Raw genomic sequence first — 22,732 nt, 5'->3', positions numbered from 1 at the left:
CTTTGCAACCTTCCACGATTCCCATCCGCTTAGGATGTCGTTTCAGGTGAGACAGCTCGTTCCCCTCTGTCCCCGAAAAAAGTGACCCCAAGTTTTCCCAATGCTCCGGGCTCGTGAGCATCTGCAAGCCGTGCACCGTCGCCCCCGAGGGAACTCTTCCCCCTCACCCCACCCCACTGGCTGAAGGACCCCTCACAAGGCCGCTCTCAGTTCTGGACTCTATGGCTGACCGGGAGAGACCTGAGCGGGTGCCACTCCGTCCGGATCTGGGACGCGGAGGCGTAAGTCAGGTCGGGAGACGGAGAACCCACCTGAGCCGGCGTCATCGCAGCGGCTTCGGCCGCCGGTCGTGGGAAGAGCGAGGACGGACCGAGGGCACTGCCGTCAGCCACGGGCTCAGGCGGCCTCACAGCCGCCACTGGGCAGCGGAGCCAACGCTTCTCCTCTCGCTTTCCGCTCCGTCTCCTCAGTGCCCACCAAGCAACTGATAAGCCCAAACAAGTGAGCAGCGGGACAGCAGCTCAAAGACTACAAGGCGTGCGCCGGAAGTCCCGCCCCACGTGATGCGTACGCACGTATGCGAGGCTCTGTTAAGCGTTTTCGAAGCTCAGCCTACGCCGCCTCGCACTGTAGAGACTTCTGGGTAATGTAGTTTCTGCTGCCGCAACGCCTATCAACTCTGAGAGTTGACTAGAGTCCCTCTGGCGCGCTGGGAAACGGAGTTCCCAGGCTCTTAAGAAAAGACGTTAAGAAGAGGTGGCAAGAATACAGAGAGAAACTATACAAAAGAGATCTTAATGGCCTAGATAACCATAATGATGTGATCTCTCACCTAGAGCCAGACATCGTGGAGAGTGAAGTCAAGTGGGCCTTAGGAAGCATCACTAGAACAAAGCTGGTGGAGGTGATGGAATTCCAGCTGAGCTGTTTCTAATCCTAAGAGGATACTGTTAAAGTGCTGTACTCAATATGCCAGCAAATATGGAAAACTCAACAGTGGCCACAGGACTGGAAAAGGTCAGTTTTCATTCCAGACACAAAGAAGGGCAGTACCAAAGACTGTTCAAACTACTACAACTGCACACATTTCGCATGCTAGCAAACTAACGCTCAAAATTCTCCAAGCTAAGCTTCAACAGTACATGAACCGTGAATTTCCAGATGTTCAAGCTGGATTTAGAAAAAACAGAGGAACCAGAGATCAAATTGCCAACATCAGTTAGATCATAGAAAAGCAAGAGAATTCCGGAAAAACATCTACTTCTGCTTCATTGACTATGCTAAAGCCTTTGTGTGGAAAATTCTTAAAAGAGATGGAAATACCAGACCACCTTACCTGCCTCCTGAGAAATCTGTATACAGGTCAAGAAGCAACAGTTAGAACCAGACACGGATCAACAAACTGGTTCAAAATTTGGAAAGGAGTATGTCAAGGCCGTATATTATCATCCTGTTTACTTAGCTTATATGCAGAGTACATTATGAGAAATGCCAGTCTCAATGAAGCACAAACTGGAATCAAGATTGACAGGAAAAATATCAATGACCTCAGATATGCAAATGATACCACCCTTATGGCAGAAAGTAAAGAGGAACTAAAGAGCCTCTATATGAAGGTGAAAGAGGAGAGTGAAAAAGCTGGCCTAAAACTCAACATTCAAAAAACAAATATCATGGCATCTGGTCCCATCACTTCATGGCAAAATAGATGGGGAAACAATGGAAACAGTGATGGACTTTATTTTCTTGGGCTCCAAAATCACTGCATATGGTGGCTGCAGCCATGAAATTAAAAGACGCTTGCTCCTTGGAAGAAAAGTTATGACCAATCCAGACAGCATATTAAAAAGCAGAGGCATTACTTTGCCAACAAAGGTCCATCTAGTCAAAGCTATGGTTTTTCCAGTAGTCATGTATGGATGTGAGAGCTGGCCCATATAGAAAGCTGAACACTGAAGAATTGATGCTTTTGAACTATGGTGTTGGAGAAGACTCTTGAGAGTCCCTTGGACAGCAAGGAGATCCAACCAGTCCATCCTAAAGGAAATCAGTCCTGAATATTCATTGAAAGGACTGATGCTGAAGCTGAAGCTACAATACTTAGGCCACCTGATGCAAAGAACCGACTCATTTGAAAAGACCCTGATGCTGGGAAAGATTGAAGGCAGGAGGAGAAAGGGATGACAGAGAATGAGATGGTTTGATGGCATCACTGATTTGATGGACATGAGCTTGAACAAGCTCCGGGAGTTGGTGATGGACAGGGAGGCCTGGCATGCTGCAGTCCATGGGGTTGCAAAGAGTTGGACACAACTGAATGACTGAACTGAACTCCCAGGTGGCGCAAGTGGTAAAAATACACCTGTCTGCCAATGCAGGAGAGACATAAGAGATCTGGGTTTGATCCCTGGGTTGGGAAAATTATTCTTGCTTTGAGAATCTCATGGACAGAGGAACCTGGTGGGCGAGGGGAGCCTGGTGGCCTCCAGTCCATATTGCAAAGAGTTGGACATGACTGAAGCAGCTTAGCAAATATGCACACAGTTGGAAAAGCTGAGAAATGTTGCATGCTAAGTTGCCTCAGTCGTGTCCAACTCTGTGTGACCGTATGAACTGTAGCCCACCAGACTCCTCCGTCCATGGGATTCTCCAGGCAAGAATACTGGAGTGGGTTTCCATGCTCTTCTCCAGGGGATCCTGCTGATCCAGGGATTGGACCCATGTCTTTTATGTCTCCTGCACTGACAGGCAGGTTCTTCACTACTAGTGTGTCCTGGTTAGGGCCCTGTTATTTCAGTCACTCCCAGGTGGCACAGTGGTAAAGAATCCACCTGCCAATGCAGGAAACAGAGGAGGCACAAGTTTGATCGCTGGGTTGGGAAGATCCCTTGGAGGAGAAAATGGCAACCCACTTCAGTATTCTTGCCTGGAGAATCCTTTTGACAGAAGAGCATTGTGGGCTATAATCCATGGGGTAGCACAGATTTGGACACATAACTGCACAGGAGAGATGCACACAGAGCTTCGAAGTCTCCAGCTTTTGCTTGTGGGCTCCTGGGGGTCTATGAGATTCTTTTAGGGAGCATGTGAGGCCAAAACTACTTTCATAAAGCTAAAACGTTATTTGCCTTTTTGCTAGAGACATTTGCATTAATGGAGCAAAAGTGATACCATTAGAGCTTTGATCTGAATCAAGAGAGTGGCACTTATCTAGTAAACTGTCTAGTAGTTACTGTTTTCTTTCACTGTTTCTCTTAGTAATGTTTTTGATAAAACAGTAAAAATTAATTTTACTAAATCTCGATCCTTAAGTATATACCTTTTTACTGTTCTTTGTGATGAAATAGGAAGTACTCATTGAGGTATGGTGATTGTCCCAAGGAAGGGTTGTGTGCTGAAGTGAACCAGCCTTTTACTCCAAAGAATGACTGATATACAAACTATGGTTATTAAGACTTGAATAATTGGCATACTTTTTTTGAAAGTGAGTGAAATAACCTTTCACTACAAGAGAAACAACTGACAGAATTTGATATCAATGGTAAAATCCAAGCTTTCAGTAGTAACTAGAACTTTGCAAAAATATTATGCTGGATAGCTCCCCTATTTTAAGACCTTATTCTAATGAGATCAGTAGTGATTTTCAGTGAATGATTTTTTTAACAATTATAAAATGTGTCAACACTTGGAAGATTTGAATAACCCAGTGAATCAACCTTTTCTAAATGACCTGTGCATGATGATACAAAATATTCATTCACAATAATAAGGAGACTGATAGATTTTAATATAACAGGCTATGAAAAGTTCACTGATCTAGTTTTAGATTCTACATTGCAAATTACTTTTAAAGTTAGTAGCAGTTGTCTAATTTTGGTGTAGTAGCTAAGAATAACGGAGAAGGCAATGGCACCCCACTCCAGTACTCTTGCCTGGAAAATCCCATGGATGGAGGAGCCTGGTAGGCTGTAGTCCATGGGGTCGCTAAGAGTCAGACATGACTGAGCGACTTCACTTTCACTTTTCCCGTTCATGCACTGGAGAAGGAAATGGCAACCCACTCCAGTATTCTTGCCTGGAGAATCCCAGGGATGGCGGAGCCTGGTGGGCTGCCGTCTATGGGGTCGCACAGAGTCGGACACGACTGAAGCAACTTAGCAGCAGCAGTAGCAGCAGCAGAGCACACACACATTCCATTCCTGTTATTTAAGACTATGGAACACTAGGAAGGTCCCAGTCCTACACACCCTAATGGTTACAACATAGCATGACAGTCTACCTCCACTTGTAGCTATCAGCTACCTTGTTACTTTTCAAATACAAGTACACTGACATTTTAGAGGCTGTTTAGTGCGTATAGAGTTCCATTTCTGCAAGCTGAAACTAATTCTGAAGGTTAGTTGCACAAATATGTGAACTTTTAAACACACTAATCCGTTAAGAATCCTAACATTCATTGAACTCAGAAGGCCATCCTCGGATGTGAATTCGACGTCTAATGAGTGGGAAAGTGAAAAGTGAAAGCTGCTCAATCATGCCCAACTCTTTGAGACCCCATAGACTATACAGTCCGTGGAATTCTCCAGGCCGGAATACTGGAGTGGGTAGCCTACCCCTTCTCCAGCGGATCTCCACCCAGGTATCGAACCGGGGTCTCCTGCATTGCAGGCAGATTCTTTACCAGCTGAGCCACAAGAGAAGCCCTTGTGGATAGCTCTACCAAAACAACACCCCACGGTCACTGTACTCAGAAGGCACATTCCAACATAATAGGAGTTTTCCAGTGTTAAGAATTGGTTGTGGTTTTTGTTCAGTTGCTAAGTCGTGTTGGACTCTTTGCAACCCCATAGACTGAAGCACATCAGGCTCTATCCTCCACTATCACCCGGAGTTTGCTCAAATTTATGTCCATTGATTTGATGATGCTATCTAACCATCTCATCTTGTCACCTCCTTCTCCTTTTGCCTTCAATCTTTTCCAATATGAGTCTTTCCCGATGAGTTTAGCTCTTCCCATCGTTGGCCAAAGTATTGTAGCTTCAGCTTCAGCATCAGTCCATCCAATGAATATTCAAGATTGATTTCCTTTAGGATTGACAGGTTTGATCTCCTTGCTGTCCAAGGGATTCTCAAGAGTTTTCTCCAGCGCCACAGTTCGGAAGCATGAATTCTTCAGTGCTCACCCTTTTTATGGTCCAACTCTCACCCCATATATGACTACTTGAAAAACCATAGCTCTGACAATACACACCTTTGTTGGCAAACTGATGTATCTGCTTTTTAGTATGATGTCTAGGTTTGTCATAGTTTTTCTTCCGAGGAGAAAGCGTTTTTTAATTTCACGGCTGCAGTCACCATCCTCAGTGACTTTGGAGTCCAAGAAAACAAAACTTGCCACTGCTTCCACTTTTCTCCCTTCTATTTGCCATCAAGTGATGGGACCAGATGCTGTGATCATAGTTTTTTGAATGTTGAGTTTTAAGCCAGCTTTTTCACTCCCCTCTTTCACCCTCATCTAGAAGTTTCTTAGTTCCTCTTCACTTTCTGCCATTAAACTGGTATCATCTGCACATCTGAGATTGTTGATATTTCTCCCAGCAATCTAGGAGTTTGTCATTGTACCTAATTTACCATAACCTCTGAACTCATAATGTCTTCTTTTTCTTAAAAAATTATAGTTGATTTACAATGTTTCAGGTGTACAGCAAAGCGATTCCATATATATATATATATATATATATATATATATATCTCATTTTATGTCATTACAAGACATTTATTATAGTTCCCTGTGCCACAGCACAGACCCTTTCATATGGTCTTTACCACTGTGGATTCTGTTTAATGTGGTTATATCTAAAGAGTTCCCCACAGCACTCATTCTGTCTGCAATGTGGATTCTCTGGTGATAAACAAGATGGGACTGTCTAATGGAGGTTTCCTGATACTTGTTGCACTCAACAGCCCTTTCTCTAGTAAGATTTTTCTTCTATGTTGCCATCACATAGAAGCCTTTTTGTATATTGTATTCCTTTCAGGGGACAACACAAAACCTGAGACCACCTTGCCTTCTCACCTGGCCTCATTTGAAGATGTCTCATCCCAGATTCAGTGAGCCTCAGGGGACTCCCAGCTGGGACAAACCAAAGATCAAGATGGACCACTGGAGGGCTTCCCTCATGGTTCAGTGGTGAAGGACCTGCCTGCCAATGCAGTAGACCCAGGTTTGATCTCTGGGCCAGGAAGATCCCACAGGCTGAGCACCACAACTATTGAGCTTGTGTCTAAAGCCCGGGAACTGCAATTAGTGAGCCCATGTGCTGTAACTACTGAAACCCACATGCACAGGAGCCCATGCTCTGCAATACTAGAAGCCACAGCAGTGAGAAGCCCACACACCACAACTAGAGTGTAGCCCCTGTTTGCCACAACCAGAGAAAAGCCCAAGCAGCAACAAAGTCCTAGCACAGCCAAAAAAATAAATAAAAAGTAGTGTCATCCCTTCCATTAAAAAAAAAAAAAAGATGGACCACTGAAAATGAAGATACGACACTTGAGACCATAGATAAACTCCCCAGAGGGAGAAACTTCCTGGGAAAATGAGCCCTGAACACGATATGGTGGTTCAGGAGAGATGGTGGTCTGCACGCGAGGACTGTGCAACAGAGAAGGGTCCTGTGGTCCTTCCTCCACTGGCCCCATGTCCTCTACCTGCATTTCATCTGTGCAAAAACCGAAGCCAAAGAATAAGATTAATCAGAGAAATGAACATGCAGAAATAAAGGAAAACAGTCAAAGGAGTCTCTGCCTGCCCCGCCAGCCTCCTGCACTGCAGCTGAGCCCATCCCCTGCAGAGGTCTCCGGAGGAAGGATGCAAGACAGCAGCCATCTGCAAACCAAGGAGGCTGCATGGGCACCTGACAGCATCTTGATCTCGCTCGGACTTCTGGCTTCCAGAACTATGAGAGGATATGTATCTATTGTTTAGGCCATCCAGTTTGTGGTATTTTATGACAGGCCTAGCAAACTAGTACTATTACCAAGTCATTTATGCATGTGCATTTGCAGAATCTTTTTTTCCTAGCTATTGGCTCTAATCAAAAAAGCTGCTGTTGCTGTGAACAGTAAAGTACAAGCATTTCTGTGGACACAGATTTTTTAATTCCTCTTGGCAATATACCTACAGATTACATGGCTGTATCAAATGTAAGTGTATCCATCATTTTATAGAAATTACGAGTTTTCTAAAGTGGGTTTTAACATTTTGCATTCCACCAGTAATGTAAGGGAGTTCTATTGCACTGAAGTATGTTTTGGTGTCTTGTGTATAATTTGCACTTTTCTTAGTGATTAAGTCAGCAGTGGCCACAGGACTGGAAAAGGTCAGTTTTCATTCCAATCCCAAAGAAAGGAAATGCCAAAGAATGCTCAAACTACTGCACAACTGCACTCATCTCACACGCTGGTAAAGTAATGCTCAAAATTCTCCAAGCCAGGCTTCAGCAATACGTGAACCGTAAACTTCCAAATGTTCAAACTGGTTTTAGAAAAGGCAGAGGAACCAGAGATCAAATTGCCAACATCTGCTGGATCATCAAAAAAGCAAGAGAGTTCCAGAAAAACATCTATTTCTGCTTTACTGACTATGCCAAAACCTTTGACTGTGTGGATCACAATAAACTGTGGAAAATTCTGAAAGAGATGAAGATACCAGACCACCTGACCTGCCTCTTGAGAAATCTGTATGCAGGTCAGGAAGCAACAGTTAGAACTGGACATGGAACAATAGATTGGTTCCAAATCGGGAAAGGCTGTATATGGGCACCCTGCTTATTTAACTTATATGCAGTGTACATCGGAGCCTGGTGGGCTGCCGTCTATGAGGTCGCACAGAGTCGGACACGACTGAAGTGACTTAGCAGCAGCAGCAGCAGAGTACATCATGAGAAATGCTGGGCTGGATGAAGCACAAGCTGGAATCAAGACTGCTGGGAGAAATATCAATAACCTCAGATATGCAGATGACACCACACTTATGGCAGAAAGTGAAAAAGAACTAAGGAGCCTCTTGCTGCGAGTGAAAGAGGAGAGTGAAAAAGTTGGCTTAAAGCTCAACATTCAGAAAACTAAGATCATGGCATCTGGTCCCATCACTTCATGGCAAATAGATGGGGAAACAGTGGAAACAGTGGCTGACTTTATTTTTCTGGGCTCCAAAATCACTGCTGATGGTGATTGCAGCCATGAAATTAAAAGACGCTTACTCCTTGGAAGGAAAGTTATGACCAATCTAGATAGCATATTGAAAAACAGAGACATTACTTTGCAAACAAAGGTCCGTCTAGTCAAGGCTATGGTTTTTCCAGTAGTCGCGTATGGATGTGAGAGTTGGACTATAAAGAAAGCTGAGCGCCGAAGAATTGATGCTTTTGAGCTGTGGTGTTGGAGAAGACTCTTGAGAGTCCCTTGGACTGCAAGGAGATCCAACCAGTCCATCCTAAAGGAGATCAGTCCTGGGTGTTCATTGGAAGGTCTGATGTTGAAGCTGAAACTCCAATACTTTGGCCACCTGATGCGAAGAGCTGACTCATTGGAAAAGACCCTGATGCTGGGAAAGATTGAGGGCAGGAGGAGAAGGGGATGACAGAGGATGAGATGGTTGGATGGCATCACCGACTCAATGGACATGAGTTTGGGTAGGCTCCGGGAGTTGGTGTTGGACAGGGAGGCCTGGCGTGCTGCAGTCCACGGGGTCACAAAGAGTTGGACACAACTGAGTGACTGAACTGAACTGAATGATATTGATCATGTTTTCACATGCTTATTCCTTTTTGTTGTTGCACTGTGCAGCATGTGGATCTTAGTTCCCCAACCAGAGGTCGAACCTTCACCCCCTACATTGGAATTGGGGAATCTAAAACACTGGACTGCCAGGGAAGCCTGATATTCACGTATCTTCTTTGGTGAAACATGTATTCAAAAAATTTTATTTTTAAAAAATTGTTTTCCTTATTGTTGTAAAGGTTATTTTAAAACTCTGGACACCAGTTTTAAATCAGATGAAGTTTGGTTTATACTTAAAACTTTCTTCTTTTTTTGGTCCCACTTTATGGCTTGTAAGATCTTAGTTCCCCCATCAAGGATTGAACCCAGACCACCCAAATGAAAATGCAGTCTTACCCACTGGACCACCAGGACATTCCCTAAACTTTCATAAATGAGTCTTTTTAGTAGCAGAGTTTTAATTTTGAGTAAGTCTCAATTTATTATTTATTTGGGTTTTGGTTTTTATGTCTGGTAAAAAAAGTCTTTGCCTAACCTGTGTTCAACAAGTGCTCCTCATCCATATCTATGAGATGTATAATTTGTGTTTCAAACATTCAAGGTTATGAATTTCAGATTAATTACTAAAAGACAAGATGTTGAGGGTTTCTGTTACTTTATTTTTCATATGGATGTTATAATCTTAGAGCATTTTGTTGAAAACATTATTGTTTCAGTCTTAAAATACATTGGAAATTTTATTGAAAATAGACAGTACTGGTGTGGGTCTGTTTCTGTAATCTATATTTTTGTTGTCTATCCTTTCAAGAATGTTATACTTTTGTTAGTAAAGCTCAATAATAATTCTATAATTGATTCTTAAAATCAGACTAAAACCTTTAAAATTTGTGTTCTTTCCAAAATTTGAGTATTTTAGGTCTTTTGAATTTTCATATGAATTTTAGAATCATTTTGTCAATTTCTACCAAAATCACTGGGAATTGATAGCTGTGTGAACTTACAGCACAATTACAGGATAATAAATTAAAATATTAAGTCCTTAGGTTCAGAAACATGGTATGTCTCAGTAAAGTTTTGTGAATTTGTTTTGTAGTTTTTGAATGTATTTTGTTTCATATACTCCTACATATTTCATATATTGATGCTACAGTAAGCAGTATAGTCTTTTGACTTCCATTTGTTGTATATTGACTTTTTATCCTATAAACTTGACTAGTCAATTAGATCTTATTTTTTTTAAATATATACTAAAGGGTTTTCTAAATAGATAAGCATGTCATCTGTGAATAATGGCCACTTTGGTTATTCCTTTACAATTTGCACATCACTTATTCTCTTTAATTTTCTTATGTCACCAGAAAAGATGCTCAGTGCAACATTACATAGAAGCTGTGAGAGTGGACATTCCTGCTCATTCCTGGTTTCAGGGGGAAAGCATCCAAGCTTTCCCACAGTAATGTCAGCTTTTGGTGTAATGTCAGCTTCTAATGTAATGTCGGTTTCTAATGCTACCATATATTAGGTTAAGGAAATTGGCTCTGACATCAACTTTCTGACACCAAGTACCCAGAATGTGTGTCAGTCTCCACATCTTTAAGGGTTCAGTCCTTCTCAAGAAAGTCCTCCTCACTTCAGAAAAGTTTCAAGTCACAGGGCCCAACTGCACTTCTGGCCAGCTGGCTATAATTTCAGGAGTTTTCATGATCCCCCCCAGGTTCAAGAATTGGCTAGAATGGCTTAGAGGACTCATTAAGAGTGCTATACCTATGATTCCAGTTTTGTTATAAAGAATCGAGCTCAGGAACAGCCTATGAAACGAATGCAAGGGCAAGGTATGGGCAGGCGCCAGATGTGAAGTTTCCATGACCCGTCTCTGGGGAGTCCAGACATACCACTTTCCTGCATATCAATGTGTTCACCAAGCAGAAGCCCCATCCAGTACGCAAGGGCAAGGTATAGGCAGGTGCCAGACGTGAAGGTTCCATGACCCGTCTCTGGGAGTCCAGACATGCCACTCTCCTGCATATCAATGTGTTCACCAAGCAGAAGCCCCATCCAGTCTTGTCGTCCATCAGTGTTTGGATCGGAATTTGATTACACAGACACAACTGATTAGATCACGGTCACAGGCCAGAACAAAACTTCTAGACCCTCTTCTCTCCCCACAGGTCTGTCTGGCTCAGTTTCCAAGTTTTAATCATACGATTGGTCCTTCTGGTGATCAGTCCTCATCCTGAAACTTTCTAGGGGCTTACCAAGAGTCACTCCATTAGCACCAGAAAGACTCCTATCACACCAGGAATTTCATGATTTCTTAAGCTCTGTGACAGGAATCTGGGACAAAGACCAGATATATTCATTATACCATACCTTCTAGTTAGGAAGGATTAAATTAATATATGTTCAATTGTTAACCAACCTTGTGTGCGTGCGTGCTAAGTCGCTTCAGTCATGTCAGACTCTTTGCAACCCTATGGACTGTAGCCCGCCAGGCTCCTCGGTCCATGGGATTCTCCAGCCAAGAATACTGGAGGGGGTTGCCATGCCCTCCTCGAGGGGATCTTCACGACCCAGGGATTGAACCCGAATTTCCTACATTGCAGGCAGATTCTTTACAGCTGAGCCACTGGGGAAGCCCCTAAACCAACCTTATATTCATGATCAATCTCACTAGGTTATAATCATTATCAGGAGTGTAAAGCTGGCCTAACAATTCAAAATATACCATATACAAATACACACACATTTAATTCTCTAAAATTTTGTTAAGGGTTTTTTTTTTTTTTGCATCTACGCTCACACACTGGTCTATTTCATTACCTGGTTTTGCTCTTAAGGAACCAAGATCCCACATGCCACATGGCACAGTCAAAAAATAAAATAATCACACATTATCCATTATGTCTCAAAGATATCTAGTGCTATACCTTCTTTCCTTGCTTATATTTATAAAGATGTGATTTCTTTTTTTTCTGATGTAATTGGAGGTGTTATCAATTCTACTAATTTATCCAAAGTATCTGCTTTAGGAGGATTCATACATTTTCTTGAAAAAAAAAAATAAAGTACATGAAACTGATTCTTAATATACTGGAAAAAATACCAGTGACCTATAAGAGAGAGCAAATAAATGATACGAGCCCCATGGCCAACTCAGGTTTCCATGAAAGCAAATTCCCAGGCCCTAATACAAAAATGCTGAGCCCAGGCAGACCCCTAAAATCATCCTCATATGAGAAAGAACTTAGAATTTGGGCCTGCTAAGGTGTCTGGAGTCCAATAGAGCACAGGACAAGAGAGAGACATACAGAGGGTCATCTTCAAGTATTCAGCTCAGTACAAATCTGTATATATAGGTAGGGAAGGACCAGAGGTTGGGTGAAGAAACACCCAAAAGGATTCAATGAAACAATTTCCAAGGCTAACGTAGAGAACAGAATAGCACCTGTTCCAACCAGTTTAACAGAGAAGGCAATGGCAACCCACTCCAGTATTCTTGCCTGGAAAATCCCATGGACGGAGGAGCCTGGCAGGCTGCAGTCCATGGGGTCGTGAAGAGTCAGACACGACCGAGCAGCTTCACTTCCACTTTTCACTTTCATGCACTGGAGAAGGAAATGGCAACCCACTCCAGTGTTCTTGCCTGGGGAATCCCAGGGACGGGGGAGCCTGGTGGGCTGCCGTCTGTGGGGTCGCACAGAGTCGGACACGACTGAATCGACTTAGCAGCAGCAGCAGAAGCAGCAGCAACCAGTTTAAATCAGAAACTTCAGGAAGCATAAGGTAGAAAATACAGAATGACTGTGTCTCAGCAGAGGGTGAGAAAATAGCCTTAACATGAATGTTGCAATAATTCCACCTAAAAATGTTTGGAATCAAGATCCCAAAAGATCATACTCTTTCTAAGGAACTTAAACATGTAAAATGTCGAGAATATCTTTGGGACTTCCCTGGCAGTCCAGTGGTTAAGACTTCGCCTTCCAATGAAGGGGGTGCAGGTTTGATCTCTGGTCAGGGAGCTAAGATCCCACGTGCCTCATGGTCAAAAAAACCAAAACATACAACAGAAACAATATTGTAACAAATTAATAAAGGCTTTAAAAAAACGGTCCACATTAAAAAACCTTAAAAATATATAAAGAATATCTACTGAAAAGCGGAATTTTCAGTACCCAAAAAGGCAGAGAGGGCTTCCCCTGTGGCTCAGCTGGTAAAGAATCTGCCTGCAATGCGGAAGACCTGGGTTCAATCCCTGGGTTTGGAAGATCCCCTGGAGAAGGGAATGGCTACCCACGCCAGTATTCTGGCCTGGAGAATTCCATGGACTGTATAGTCCATGGGGTCGCAAAGAGTCGGACACGACTGAGCGACTTTCACTCACTCACTCAAAAAAGCAAAATGAGTATTGCATCAAAACTACACAATGTTAACAGTGTGTGACAAGGTGGATTTTAGGGCAAAGAATATCACTATAGATAAAGAGGACCCCAGGCCTTAGTTGTGGCGTGGGGGATCTAGTTCCCTGATCAGGGACTGAACCCAGGCTCCATGCATTGGAAGTGCAGAGTCTTAACCACTGGACCACCAGGGAAGTCTCAAGAGGGCCTTTTCTTAATGCTAAAGAGGTCTACTCATTAAGTGGATATAACAATAGGAAATGTTTATTCACCTAATAAAAAGACACAAAGCAAATTAAAAAAAACAAAAATAGAAAAACAAATAAACAGCACAAAGAAAAACATGATAGAACTAAACAGAAAAATAGGAAAATCCACTTTTAGAGTCAGAGATGTCAACAACCCCATTCAAATAATTGACAGAGCAGTGCCCATCCCATCAGTAAGGATATAGAAAACTAGACATTATTAATTACATTAACTTGAGATGACATTTGTAGAAACTCTCCACCAAAAAAGAAAACAATATACATTCATTTCAAGTTAACATGAAACACAGGATAACCCATATTCTGGGCCATAAAGCAAATACCTATAAATGTAAATAATTCAAGTCATAATGTGTATACCTGGACTATAATGAATTAAATTAGAAGTCAATTACCAAAAAGGAAAGCCCAAATAACATACTTCTAAAAGAACCATGTGTCAGAAGAAATTTAAAACAAAACTGGAAAAGGCTTAAAATAATTTAAATGAAAATACAACATATTAAGTTCTGTGGGAGGTAATTAAAGCAGTTGTTACAGGGTGAGTCTTAGTATTCAGCACCTATATTAGCAAAAAACCCAAAGGTTTCAAATGAAGGAACTCAGCTTCTATGCTAAAAAGTATCAGAAGAGAAATGAAAGATAATAAAAGCAAAAGGTAACAGTAAAGTCAAAATGAGGGAAAACAAAACAGAAAAATCAGTGAAGTCAAGTGCTCTAAGAAGATCAATAAAGGTGATAAGTCACTGATAAAGAAAAAAACATAGACATTATCGGTATAAAAATAAGAGAGGAGGCACCACTACAGATTCTACATGTACTAAAATAAGAGAATAGCTTGAAAATCTTGACTACTTAAACAAAAAACTCCATGAGAAAGATACAAACTACCAAAGCTCACTGTGTGTATAGGTGTGTATAGGGGGAAAGGGGTAAATTCTATAGACCTAGGTCCACTATGGCTTCCCAGGTGGCGCTAGTGGTAAGCAATCTGCCTGCCAATTCAGGAGACGCAAGAGAGGCAAGATCCCTTGGAGAAGGAAATGGCAACCCACTCCAGTACTCTTGCCTGGAAAATCCCATGGACGGAGGAGCCTGGCAGGCTACAGTCCATGGGGTTGCACAGTCGGACATGAGTGACTGAGCGACTTCACTACAGTACTAGGAGAGGCAAGTTCAATCCCTGCGTTGGGAAGATCCTCTGGAGCAGGAAATGGCAACCCACTCCAGTACTCTTGCCTGGAAAATCCCATGGACAGAGGAACCTGGTGGGCTACAGGGGGAGAGTCAGACATGACTGAGCGACTAAGCATAGCACAGGGTCACTGTGGAATTTTCCAGTTAAAAACTTTTCCACAAAATAGACTCCAGGCCTACATACTTCACTGGTGAATTCTATCAAACAAGAAAGAAATACTGTCAATTCTTCACAAACTTGTCCAGAAAATTAAAGAGCAGGGGATACTTAACCAACTTATTCTGTAAACCCAACATTACACTGATAGCAACCAAACCCAAGCATTAAAAATATCAGAGACAAAAGAAAAAAGAGAGAGAGAGAGAGACTAACAGCTCTCATGAGCATAGATACAAAAATCTTCAACAACAACAAAAGAAAACCAGCATATAAAATTGAACCATGCATAAAAAGTAGTGCATCATGATTAAATGGGGTTTACCTCAGAAATGCAAGGCTGGTTTAACTTTTGAAATCAGTCAGTATAATTCCTTATTAAAAGGCTATACACAAAGGTAAAAAAAGAAAAACAACTGTGATTGTGGTCACCAGTATCCAAGAAATGCTCCTACAAATACCTACCACGTTGCATTCTCACTGTTGTAAAGTGAGTCTCCTTGCACTGTGTACCAGGACTAGTCTGTGTTATCCATAGAATAAGCCAGAAACGTTGGCACTTCACTTCCAGGTTCAGGTCATAACAGAAACTGTAGCTTTGTTCTTGTGAGTTCTCTCCTGGGTCACTTGCTTTGGAACTATTTCTCTAAAGTGGAATACTTTAAGCAAAAGTATGGATGAAAAAGAGTGAACTGATACACAGAACATTGATAAATCACAAAATAATTATGTAGAGTTTAAAAAGCTGGATACATAAAAATACATTTTAAGTTATTCTATACACACACACATTTAAAATTCTAAGAAATGCAAACAAATCTATAGTGACAGAAAGCAAGATGAGTGGTTGCCTACCAAGGGTGAGGGGAAGAGAAACTACAAAAGGAATCAGGAAACTTGGTTTCAAAGGTGCAAACCTGTATCAAAACTCAGTGGTAAAGAATCCAACAGGGGTTCAGGGGTTCGATCCCTAGGTCATGAAGATCCCCTGAAGAAGGAAATGGCAACCCACTCCAGTATTCTGGCCTGGAAAATCCCATGGATAGGAGGACAGAAGCCTGGAAGACTATAATCCATGGGGTTACAAAAAAAAAAATCAAATTATACACTGTAAATACGTGCAATTGCAGAAATTTTTCATTGTATTTTAGACAGTAACCATTGCTGTAAGATCATGAGACACAAATATGAGGGTCCTGAGAATTTCCATAAACCCTCATACCAAAGTCACAGTGATGGACAAGTTTGTGGATACACCTTTAAAAGAGTTACATTCCCTGCAGTTGGCTATGGTCTCCCAACTTCCTATTTATCAGTGTCTCTGCATCAATTATGATTCCTAACTGGTCCTTGTAGGTGACAGTGATATCTGCCTACCAAATAATAGCCTACCAAATAATAGATGTCAGGGATGCCGGCAGGTCCCAGAGAATCAAATTCGGAAACATTCCCTGGGAACAAGGGACCAATTCATGCTGCTCCCACATACATCAGAGGTTGTCAACACCTTGACAACCTGCTCAAGAAGACCTTGGTCACACAAATCATCTTAGCACACAGGACACATGATTAGGCCTGCAAAGCCTGCTATTCTTTCCCAGGAGGCCTTGAGCAGCTATGTAAATTAGGCTGAAACTAGAATAAGAGCTGTTCTTTCTTCACCATTCTGCAAATACCACTGAGACTCAACAGTTGGCGGTCTCACACAAGCTCTTCATTCTTTCAGGCTGGCAAGCCTAATTCTGTTCTCAACTCAACCCACAGAGTGAACAAAATTCCCAGGAGTAAAGATAGCTCAGAAACTAAGGCATGTGTTGCAAAACCAGAACAATATGAGGCAGACAATTCCCAGGTCAGTTAACTCAGGGGCTTGTCAAATCCATCATGAGGGTCACAAGAGATCAATACAGTCTGAAAAATGGACATCTCTGCAGGCAACCAGCAAAACTGAGCTTGCATTCTTCTGACCCAAACTGGGTCACACCCATGGTTCCACCAGTAGGGAGCAGGAAGGAGTGAGGATCATCAGTGGGGTCAGGCTACCGATGGTGCCCTCTAGGGAAGACAGGAAGAGCAGAGATCTTGCCCCTCAAAGCATCTGGGGTGACCTACGCACAGTGTGGGGCCCTGGTCTTGCACAGCTGAATGGCTTCTTTCAGACGCTGGCAGTGATATGCTTTTGGCAAGCGTGCAGAGGCCTTTCACAGTGGCCAAGGCATGTTACAAAGTGCAATATTGCTCCAGAAAGCGTCCCACAGAGCTGGCACACAGAAGAATCTCCTCAGGGTGGGAGTTCAAACACGAGGCTCATCTTCCAGCTTATGGCTACTCACAAAGGCTCCTCTCGGAGCCTCTCTCTGGTATCACCCACTAAGGTGAACAAGACGGAGTATTCCCTGCTCTCCTAAGGCCTTTCTCCAGCATGAACCTTCCAATGTCTGATGAGGGAAGCCCTTTGCCTGAAGGCCTTCCCACACTCACTGCATTTATACGGCCTTTCTCCAGTGTGGATTCTAAGATGCTGAATAAGCACATGTTTGTGGCTAAAGGCTTTTCCACACTCACTGCACACATACGGCTTCTCACCATTGTGAACTCTCTGGTGGGCAATAAGATCAGAGCTTTGGCTGAAGAACTTCCCACATGCAATGCACTCGTAAGGCCGTGCCCCAGTATGAACACTCCAGTGCTTAATGAGTCTGTATTTGTGACCGAAGTATTTCCCACATTCACTGCACTCATAAGGCCTTTCTCCGGTGTGGATACTCTCGTGCTGAACAAGCGTGGATTTGTGACTGTAGGCTTTCCCACATTCGCTGCACTTGTAAGGCCGTGCTCCAGTGTGGACTCTCTGGTGTACAATGAGATTAGAGCTATGATTAAAAACTTTCCCACATACGCCACACTCGTAAGGCATCTCTCCAGTGTGGATCCTCTGGTGCTGCGCAAGTATGGGTTTGCGGCTAAAGGTTTTCCCACATTCGCTGCACCTGTAAGGCCTCTCTCCAGTGTGAACTCTCTGGTGCTGAACAAGTGAGTCTTTGCGGCTGAAGGCCTTCCCACATTCGCTGCACTCATAATGCCTTTGTCCACTGTGAAAGACCTCTGCACAGTGGGTGTCACTTTGTGGCTTCCATTTTCTAAGAGGATAATGGTGCTGAAACGTGCTTGAGCCAGTTGGGAAGTCCTCACAACCCTCCCCTGTGGTAAAGGGTGTCTCCGACGACTGGACAGGGCAGCTGCTCACAAGAAGGGCCCTGTGCATGTCCCTTCTGTGGGGTTTCTCTCCACTGTGCTGATTGTGGAGGGGGAAGTTTGCACTGAACCACAGCTGTTTCCCACATGCCACACACAGATATGGTTTCTGCCCAGGACGTATTTCCTGGTGCTCAGCCATGTGCAGAACATCTCTCAAGATCGGGCCACATGTCTCACAGGGGTGGGCCTTCTGGGAAGATAGAATCGTCTTAGGAATCATGCCCTGAGACACTCTTTTTATAGAAATGCTCTGCTCAAAACGGATCTCATCTTCCTCCATTCCATGCCAACAACCTGAAAGCAGACAAATGCTGGTAAAGTACACGGTGACATGGGTGGGAAGGGGCAGTTATTACAAATGTGTGTTTATCAAAAATAAGACTGAGGTCTGCCATCAGGACAAAAGGCCAGGATGCAAGTTGAGTAAAGGGCTGCTCCACAGTCTTGGCATCTAAAGGTCACAGGCTGGAAGCAGCCTTGATGGGAAGAGGACACAGATCTGAGGAACAGCCCAGAAAGAGCCAGGGTCCCCAGTGAAATTATCCACAAATGCATTGTAGGAAGGCCTTGGCGGCTGCGGAGACGTGCAGAAGAAGCGTGTGTTTGCTAAACAGCTACAAATGAATAGAATAGCTGGTATTTAAGAATTATTTGAAGTGTGTGCACCTCTCATGACACACAAAGCATACAAGCCAGTGTTGGAGAGCAGTACAGAGGAAGCAGAGGAGAGGAACAACTGAGATGTGGGCAGAGGTGAGGAACTGCCAAAGGCCAAAGGTCACAGCATAAAAGGTAAGTGTGTAAACAGGTCAGTAGAGACAGGAATGAAGTGTGGGCAGTGGCCTTGGCACTTAAACCACTGTGGGCACCAAGAGGCTGGAGAGTGACCAGAACCCAGCCCAACATCACACTTTCCCCAGCTCCCACTCACCAGGGCCACCCATACTCTGAGCCTCTCTGGTCAGGGCTGGAGTCGTGTTGGCCCAGTCAGAGACCCAGGGGTCCCTGCCCAGCTTCTGTGGGGAAACCCCATGGGACATGGAAGACGTGTATCCTAAGGAAAAGACAGGACATGTAAATGGGCAGCACAGGTGTGGGTGACCCATCCCTCAGAGAAGAAACCTAAATATCATGAAAATAACTCTGAAGTATTGTCTTGCAGGAATAGCCTCATGGTCCCAACAAGTAGTGATTGTACTGGGTCCTTGGGATTCCTGATACAGGTAGGTTACAAGAAATGTCAGCTAGAGGAAGGGGGCACAACCTGGGGCACAAGAGTGCCATGGATCTGGGCACAGGCACCCAGTCAGGGAGAGGACAAGCCGGACGTGATCCACCGGGTAAAAACTGGACACTTCATGCCTGCATTCCTCCATGCAAGCCTTCAAGGCAGCAGGTAGTGGGACTGCTCAGACACCAGAGGTGCTAGAGCCCACAGTTCACACCTGGCACCCACAGTGCCTACTCCAGAGAACCAGGGCAGGTGGTGGTAATGCCTATTGTTCTGATCCAAGAAACAGGGAAGAGGAAGAGCCCAGTCCAGGTACTGCAGGGGACAAGAGGGCCTTACCCAGTGAGGCCATCAGTGCAAAGTTCTCCAGCATCACTTCGCGGTACAGCAGCCTCTGAGCCTCATCAAGCAGCTCCCACTCCTCCTGGGAGAAGTACACGAACACATCTTCAAAGGCCACATTCACCTGCCACAATGGGAAGAGCAGTCTGTGATCAGTCTCCTTCCCAAGGATCCCATCTGTCCCCTCAGAACTCCCCTGACCATTCCTTCCCACCCAGCTCCTTAACTTAGAGGAAACACCAGCAGCAGGTGCCATGTATGTCTGATCTCTCCGGGTCCCGCGGATCGCTGTGTCTACCCACAGCAACAATAGGCGGGTGGGGCAGAAAGGCCTGTCTAAACTTGGGGCTGGCATGGGGCACAGCAGCCCCACCCACCTCCCTCCAGCCAGTTCTTTGAAAGTTACTAAAATCATGATTACCAGACAACCAAAGTTAGGCTCATCTTTCTCCCGTAAGTCCCCAGAACCAGGGCCCAAGGGCCATCAATTCACACTTCCTTTTCCACGTGCACGTTGCTCTCCTGGATCACTCTCTCACAACTCTGGCCCCTTACCCAGCTGTTGGCCTCCACCATCACCTTCCTAGCTCATTAACTGCCCCACAGAGAGCAGAGCCTGCTGGGTAATGTAGTTCACATGCCGTCAAACCTTGAGGAAATCGGCAGGTAACAGGTGCGGAGCTGGCGTGCAGCCATTTGCAGGCACCCGTTACCGAATAACCATTACCAGGCAACCATTCCTGGGAGACTGCTGGAGGGTGTGGCAGCCTGGCGCAGAGACCAGCACCTGCCCCATGACTCCAGGGTGCAGCAAACTGCACCCTCATGACTGTCCTAGTAGTATGCCAAACGGACATTCTTGGGGTGGGACATGCTCTCTGCTCCACTTCACTGCCTGCTCCGGCGTCCGTCCGCATGCAAACAAAACAAGATGGTCCTAATCAACAGCAGAGCCTTAACTTTACTCCCTCTTTACGGTGTGCTGATCAAACTCCCCTAATGACCTCATGTGACTTCTGCCAATAAAAGTGCGGACTGAAAGCAGTCATTTTGTCTTCCTGTCATGGAGGGCAGGAAGGTCCTGACTCCCTGCTTGCCAAATTATATGTGTCTGTTTTTTCCTTACATACTCACCATTTCAGGTCTTTCTCACCTGCTGTGCTGGACGCGGCAGGAGGGTACTTTGTGTTGCTGTAGTTTCTCCCTTGTAAACCTATGTACATGACATCTTCTACTTTTTGGATGTCTCTCTCCTGAACCCCTCCATGTAACTTCAGCCCCGTGTCCAGCAGCTCACTGGACACCTCAAGGGTTCTCTGGCACATCTCAGACTCTCCACGTGGCCACAAATAAACTACTGATACCCATATGCAGAGTTACTTCTACCACTAACTTGCCCACCTCAGCTGATGGAGCTTCTACCCTTCTGACTGATATGGCCTAACACCTTGGGGCTGTCTCTTTCCTACACAGAAAATCTGACCCGATCGCTTCTCCCAGCTACACAGCGACCCCTCTGGCCCAACATTATCACAACTCGCCTGGAATACAGAAGCGGCCTTGTCCCCAGTCTCCTCGCCTCCATCCTAATTCCCTCAACCCTCACCACACAGCCTGTTCTCCACTTGGAATTCAGAGTTGTCCTTGTTGCTGTATAATCACTAAGACGTGCCCAACTCTCTGTGACTGCGTGGATTGTAGCCCTCCAGGCTCCTCTGTCCATGAGATTTCCCAGGCAAGAACACTGGAGTGGATTGCCATTTCCTTCTCCAGGGGATCCTCCCAACCCAGGGATCAAACCTGCCATCTACAGGGAAGCTGTGAAAACCCAGATCAGATCACCTCCCTCCTCTGCTCCACATCTGCCCTGGCTAAACCACCCTCAGAACTGAGGCCTAGCTTCTCAGTTGGCCATTTCAGGCCTGACTCCCGCTACCAGACTTGGTGAAGATCTGTAGCTTAAAAAAAAAAAAAAATTCCCCAATTCAATCTCACCATCAGGTATGCGGATTCCTGTGCCTGGAACAAACTGCCACACCTTATTCCAATGGTCACCAGGAGTCGGAGCCCTGCCATATAACCCCTGGACTGGACTGTGAATTCTGAGCTTGGTGTTTCTCAGGGGTCCCCAGACTCAAGAGCTGGGACAGTACAAGGTAAAGTGTTCTATGACACCACATTCCTGGAGCCCTGATGGGTGAGGGTGAAGGTGGAATCGATGAGAGACTGCACATCCTCGTCTCTCCTGTATAAATCCCATAATTACTTCTGAGATCGGGGAACACGTAGGTACAGGGAGACTGTGAGAGAGAAACAACCACGAAAGAGCCCCAGAGAGCCTCAGGCCTCTCTCCTGCTGCTGCTCTGCCACAAGGACCTGGGGCTGACAGTCCACCCTGTGTGCAGTGGTCGTCAGGGCCGTCTAACAACTGCGTGGCCTTAGACTATCTCAACATTTCTGGGCTCCACTGTCCTCACTCTCACGTCAAGTCTGTTCACACCTGGACAGTCTACATTTTAAACAATCGGATGCGGTCTCTTTGTTTAGAACCTTCCGTGCTCCCATCACCTTCAGAATGAAGGCACAGCTGCTCAGACCCTCTGATCTTTTCAGACACCAAAGACTCAGACCCCAGGTTTCCCAAATGCTCTGCACATTCCGGCCCCACCTTCAGTAACGTCCTATTATCCCATCACGCGGGCTGTCAGAAATGTTCGCCCAAGAGCGCCCCCACAGTCGGGACACAGGGCGCACAGCTGCGGGGTTCTGAGGTTTCCCTCATTCGAGGCCTCAGGATTCAGAGACGGAGGTCGAGGGAGGACCCGGGGGCGCAGCACCCACCTGCGCCGGGTCCGTCGGCGCGGCGGCCGCCATCGGCACCTGCGGACTGGGGAAGGCGTGTAGCTGCAGAGCGACAGGTGCTAGGTCCTGGGCTCCTGCGGGTCACCCGAGCAGCGCCACTACCAATCCTCAGGCCCGCCTGTGTTTAGGGCAACAACGCCTCTCACGTTTTCCCCATCGCGTCACCTCGTGTGTGACGTAGCCTTCTGGGGACGGACCTGGTGGGCCACTACGAAAGCAAACAATATGTCCGCC

At 44.9% G+C, this 22,732-nt stretch overlaps 1 protein-coding gene and 1 long non-coding RNA gene across 4 annotated transcripts; one reads left to right on the top strand and one right to left on the bottom strand.

Moving 5' to 3' along the window:
* The first annotated feature begins 11,556 nt into the window (after window positions 1-11,556).
* LOC145514476 (uncharacterized) lies at window positions 11,557-17,189 on the top strand. The gene is made up of 2 exons (XR_014060172.1): window positions 11,557-12,745; window positions 13,373-17,189. It is a non-coding gene; the product is annotated as an uncharacterized LOC145514476 (long non-coding RNA).
* LOC145514450 (zinc finger protein 772-like) lies at window positions 13,424-22,672 on the bottom strand. 3 transcript variants are annotated; one of them, XM_081512271.1, is made up of 4 exons: window positions 22,305-22,672; window positions 19,633-19,759; window positions 18,994-19,116; window positions 13,424-18,356 (listed from the first exon to the last, which is right to left on the bottom strand). In XM_081512271.1, the coding sequence occupies exons 2-4, from the start codon at window positions 19,664-19,666 to the stop codon at window positions 17,209-17,211; spliced, it is 1,305 nt and encodes a 434-aa protein (XP_081368397.1). In that variant the 5' UTR covers window positions 19,667-19,759; window positions 22,305-22,672; the 3' UTR covers window positions 13,424-17,208. The 3 variants fall into 3 exon arrangements, with proteins under 3 accessions (XP_081368397.1, XP_081368395.1, XP_081368396.1); XM_081512269.1 differs by having other exon boundaries at window positions 22,478-22,672; XM_081512270.1 differs by lacking the exon at window positions 18,994-19,116 and having other exon boundaries at window positions 22,478-22,672.
* Window positions 22,673-22,732: the final 60 nt, after the last annotated feature.

Source organism: Giraffa tippelskirchi, chromosome 7 (genome assembly GCF_054371585.1).
Source record: "Giraffa tippelskirchi isolate mGirTip1 chromosome 7, T2T-mGirTip1v1.2.pri, whole genome shotgun sequence".
NCBI lineage: Eukaryota > Metazoa > Chordata > Mammalia > Artiodactyla > Giraffidae > Giraffa > Giraffa tippelskirchi.
The sequence above is the reverse complement of the archived record's forward strand: the minus strand, read 5'-3'. Positions and strand labels throughout refer to the sequence as shown.